This window comes from Vicia villosa, linkage group LG7 (genome assembly GCF_029867415.1).
Source record: "Vicia villosa cultivar HV-30 ecotype Madison, WI linkage group LG7, Vvil1.0, whole genome shotgun sequence".
Classification (NCBI taxonomy): Eukaryota; Viridiplantae; Streptophyta; class Magnoliopsida; order Fabales; family Fabaceae; genus Vicia; species Vicia villosa.
The window spans coordinates 73,153,072-73,158,271 of NC_081186.1; the positions used below are offsets into that span (position 1 = coordinate 73,153,072).

General features: G+C 31.2%; 1 protein-coding gene across 1 annotated transcript; it reads left to right on the top strand.

Moving 5' to 3' along the window:
• The first annotated feature begins 690 nt into the window (after positions 1-690).
• LOC131620797 (WRKY transcription factor WRKY24-like) lies at positions 691-4,196 on the top strand. The gene is made up of 5 exons (XM_058891961.1): positions 691-1,129; positions 1,461-1,631; positions 2,023-2,654; positions 2,776-2,937; positions 3,509-4,196. Exons 1-5 carry the CDS (start codon positions 788-790, stop codon positions 3,996-3,998), a joined length of 1,797 nt encoding a protein of 598 aa, XP_058747944.1. The 5' UTR covers positions 691-787; the 3' UTR covers positions 3,999-4,196.
• The last annotated feature ends 1,004 nt before the right edge of the window (positions 4,197-5,200 follow it).

The following is a 5,200-nucleotide window of genomic DNA, read 5'->3' on the forward strand; positions in this document are numbered from 1 at the left end:
TATATGATTTTTTAATTTCTTTTTGTCTAAATCACATAAACAATACAAGATTTTTTTTATCATTCTACCTAATCACCTTAGTTGATAAAGGTGACACGTTAAATCAACATTTTAACAATTAATTTATTATATCAAAAACAATTATTATCTTATTTATTAATATTGTTTAAAAAATATATTTTTTAAAAAACCATTTTTCCTTTTATTTTGATAAAATTTAATATAAATTATATTTAATTTATTTTCTCTAACTTTTTCCATAATTAATAAATAATAAAAATTATATACACTTTTTAATAAAATTTATTCTAAGGAAAAACAAAAAAAATATTTCAATATTTTTTTTTATTTTCTTATAAATATAAATATATTTTTTTTACTATAACCTTGAACGAAATAGTATTAAAATAGCAATCCTATGGATTATCCAAAAAACTACTACTAGTATTTTTTACTAAAATGGTTTAGGACACAAAGAGTAACATAAATTTTTCACACAAAAAGAAGTAATATCTTAGTCCTAGCTACCATACAATCCAGTCAAATCCACAATCTTTGACCAAAATAAAAAACATTTAATTAAAAAAAATTTATATAGTTAGTGGCAAAATGGCAAATTTTTCCATGGTCAAAGAAAACCATTCATTTCACACAACCTTCTAAGAAATTACGCCACCCAATCAAAACACAAACCATACATTACGTACATGAACCTTCCCTTTTGTTTTCTCTCCTTATATTAATCTCTTCCATTTCTCATTTTCAAAACTTTTTCCAAATCTAAAATATGGCATCTTCATCTAGTAATTTAGATACCAATAATAATAATATTAATAATCTCAATGGTTTGAACTCGTTCAACCATTTTTCCTTCTCATCAACCTCTCACCCTTTCATCATGACCAGTTCTTTCTCTGACCTTTTAGCTTCTCCTCTTGATGACAATGAAAACACTAACAACAACAACAACTCAAGAAGTGATTATGGTGCTCCTAAGTTCAAGTCTACACCTCCTCCTTCTTTGCCTTTGTCACCACCTCTGATTTCTCCTTCTTCGTGTTTTTCTATCCCTCCTGGTTTGAGTCCGGCTGAACTACTTGATTCGCCTGTTTTGTTGAACTCTAACAATGTCGGTTTCTTCTTTTCTCTTCACTTTTCATTATTTTATGTTTGTTTTTAATGTTTTTTTTTTATTAAAAAATGAAAGTTTTGAACTTTATATACTTCATCATGATGTTGAACATGTTTTTTTTCTGCTTAGAAAAATTTGAACAAAGGAAAGTTTTTAACTTTTTGTTGTTATTGTTGATGGTAATAGATTTTGTTTTTTAAGGATATGTTGAATGATTTTAATGCTATATACAAAAGATTTTGACTATGATTCTTTTTTAGTTGATTTGTTAATTTATTTATTTTTTTGTGTTGGTGAATTTATGGACATGTTTTTTTTTTAAATACAGGTTTTGCCATCTCCTACAACTGGTGCTTATGCTGCTCATAGCTACAATTGGAAGAACAATTCTGAGGGGAATCAACAACTTGCGAATTTCTCTTTCCAAACCCAACAAGTTCCTGCTGTTACTGCATCCAACACATCTTTTCAATCATCAAACGTTGGAATTCAACAACAAGTATGTTTGTTGCAACCGATTTTACAAGCATTTATTGCACATTTAGACTATTAGATTTTGGTTTGGTTTATAAAAACTATACTTTAAGATTTTAATTGAATTTGAATTTACCGCGGTTAAAAATGTCATTCATTGGTACAATTTTATTGTATAGATGATTGTTTGATCAAGATCACATGAAGAATTAAACTTTGTGATTTTATATTTATATAAAATAAAATAAATTTATTTGTTTTTTTCACCGTCCAACAATATGTTGAATGTTTGAATGCTCAAAATCCAACAAAATCATTGTGATTCCTAGAAATTCTCATTTATGCAAAATTCTATGTTTTTTTTAGTACTATGTTATTGCTCTAAACATGTTCAATTTTTTTTTTTGATGTTACAGCAACAGCAACAGCCATGGAGTTATCAAGAAAGCACAAAGCAAGAAGGTTATTCATCTGGAACCAATATGATGCAAGGTGAAAACAACAACAATGCTGTGCAGATTTATTCTCCGGAGTTTGCCAATGTTCAAATGAACAACACCATGATGAACAACAATGGAATTCAATCTGATTACAACAACTACCAACCGCTGCAACAAGTTCAAACCTTGAGCAAGAAATCGGACGACGGATACAATTGGAGAAAATACGGACAGAAACAAGTGAAAGGAAGTGAGAATCCGAGAAGCTATTACAAATGCACGTACCCGAATTGTCCCACGAAGAAAAAGGTTGAGAGATCGGTCGAGGGACAGATTACTGAGATTGTTTATAAGGGTACTCATAATCATCCTAAGCCTCAATCTACTAGGAAGAACTCGTCGAATGCTCTTGTGATTGTTCCTGCTAATGCCAATGGAAATGAAATGCTTGATCAACCGTATGGTTCATTTGGTAATGGCCAAATGGATTCTGGTGCTACTCCTGAGAATTCGTCGATATCAGTTGGCGGAGATGATGATTTTGAGCAGAGTTCTCATCAGAAGAGTAGATCTGGAGATGATGATGATGAGCCTGATACTAAAAGATGGTATTTTTTTAATTTCATTTATGGTTTTAAATTGCAGTTGCGATATTGTTGCAGAAACTCTGTCATTTATGGCTTTTATTTTTTCGGGGCTGATTTATTTTTGCATAATTATTTATTTCAGGAAAACTGATGGTGAAAATGAGGGAATTTCTGCACCTGGGAGCAGAACAGTGAGGGAACCTAGAGTTGTTGTTCAGACAACAAGTGACATTGATATTCTGGATGATGGTTACAGATGGAGGAAATATGGACAGAAAGTTGTTAAGGGAAATCCAAATCCAAGGTAAAAACATAAATAACACTCATTTTAGATTCAACTTTAGTCCTATTTCTTAATTTTACTTTTGAAGTTCTATTAATTAAGAGTATTAATTTGAGTATCCAGTGATGGATTTTCTCACTCCCATGTTAGTAATATAGAAATGCTTCATGGTCAATTGTGGAAAAAACATTACAGCCACATGATGAATTGTATTTATTTCTCTATCTTTTTTTAGGTACATTTGCATAATAATAATGGCTTGCTTTTTGGGAAATTTCACAATAGGCTATAAATTGTAGCACTACCAATTTTCCTTACTTATCTAATTTGACTACTTAGTCAAATGCGGCAACTTTAGTTTACCTCATTCACAGACATCATTAGCATAGCACTGACACTTCATATCATAGACATGTCCGTGTCAGACACATTTCAGTATGTGACACAAACACAACATGATAACGACACTTGAAGTTATTACTAGTGTTGATGTGTCTGTGTCAATGTTGATGTTGTTGTGTCTGTGTTTGCGCTTTATAGTTTCTAGACTGTGTTATACTAACTAATGTTGTGTTTCATTTATGTGTTGTAGGAGCTACTACAAATGTACACACCCAGGTTGTCCAGTGAGGAAACACGTTGAGCGCGCTTCACACGATTTACGGGCTGTGATCACAACCTATGAAGGGAAACACAACCATGATGTCCCTGCTGCTCGCGGAAGCGGAAACAATTCCATAAACCGCCCAACGCCAAACAACCCTTCAAATCCAAACAATGCAGCCACTTCCATTATGCCACTACAGAGTCTAAGGCCACAGCAACCAGCACAATTGTCCCAATCCCTTCCCTTAAACTTAGACATGCTGCAGCCTCAAGGAAACTACGGATTTTCAAGGTTTTCGAATCCAATGGAGTCTTACATGAATCCACAACAACAACAACAGCAACAACATCAACAACAGCATCAGCAACAACATCAGCAACAACAACAACAACAACAAATGTCTGACAATGGTTTTTCCTCTCGAGCCAAGGAGGAACCTAAAGATGACATGTTTTTCGAGTCATTGCTATGCTGAATGGATTCTTATTCTTTCATTTTTAGCAGGTATAGCACCAAAAAGAAGGATTTTAGAATTTTATTTATTTTTACAAATAAGAAAAAACTTCATTCCATTGATTTGTTGGATTTGTTTTCTTGGAAGTTTGGTTTTTTAGTTGTAAATTTATACAACCATAGGTTTGGTATAGTATACATTTCACAGCTTTTATTTTCATAGTCTTTTCAATTGTTTCATTACTTTTTGATTACCATTGTTTCATATTCATATGTTACAAACAAAATAATACTAGAACAATTTTCACATATGAATTGAATTTGATACCATATACTTGGTCAAATATGGTTGCTAGATTATTATTATTATTATTATTATTATTTTTTATTGGTAAACTGGTCAAGGTCAACTTTGGTAGTTTGCTACTTTTTTTAGTGTCTATATACATATATGGATGTTTCCAGGTTACAACCAAGTGGGTCAGATAGCCATCAATTTTGTCCTATACAATTGAAAATACAAAACTACCCTTTTGCAGTATCTTAGTATAGAATCTAAATGGCAAGATGGAAAAGGACAATTTTGAAAGAAAAAAGTTTTGGGACTTTTTGTTCAATGAGAGTTGTGTAATGTGTACTATTTATTGTAGGACAAGTGGAAGTGAAAGAGACGTTTACGTGATGCACACGTTAAGTGTTAAAATTAATTTGTCCTTAGCTTATTGTCATCATTCATGTTGTAGATACACATGCCTTCCCAAGTTTCCCTCTACACCGACCTTATGGCATCTTTTTGTGCTCATCCAGTTATTTTTCTTTTGCTGTAGGTTGAACATATAAAATTAAAAAGAATAAAAATTGCAGAATCGTTTTATGTTTTTTGTGGTTCTTTTAGAGAATTTTTAAGTAAACCACAATTTAATAGAGATTAATTGTATATCAGTTTTATTTAGTTTCAGCTTTGGAGTGTAACAATATTAAATTTACTTGAAAGTGAAGTTTGTTGTCTATTGTATTCGGTTAGAGAAATTAGTATTTTTGTTTGTGAAATATTTAGTTTATGTTTAGTTCCGTTCTTACATGATTCAAAATCAATTTTAGAGATATAGAATTGATTCCGAGCGATATTAAAGTATTTAGTTATTTAAAAGAAATTTGATTTTGTCTCTAGAATTTATTTTACTTGAATTAAAATTTGTAATTTTTGCCTCCAAAATTAATTTT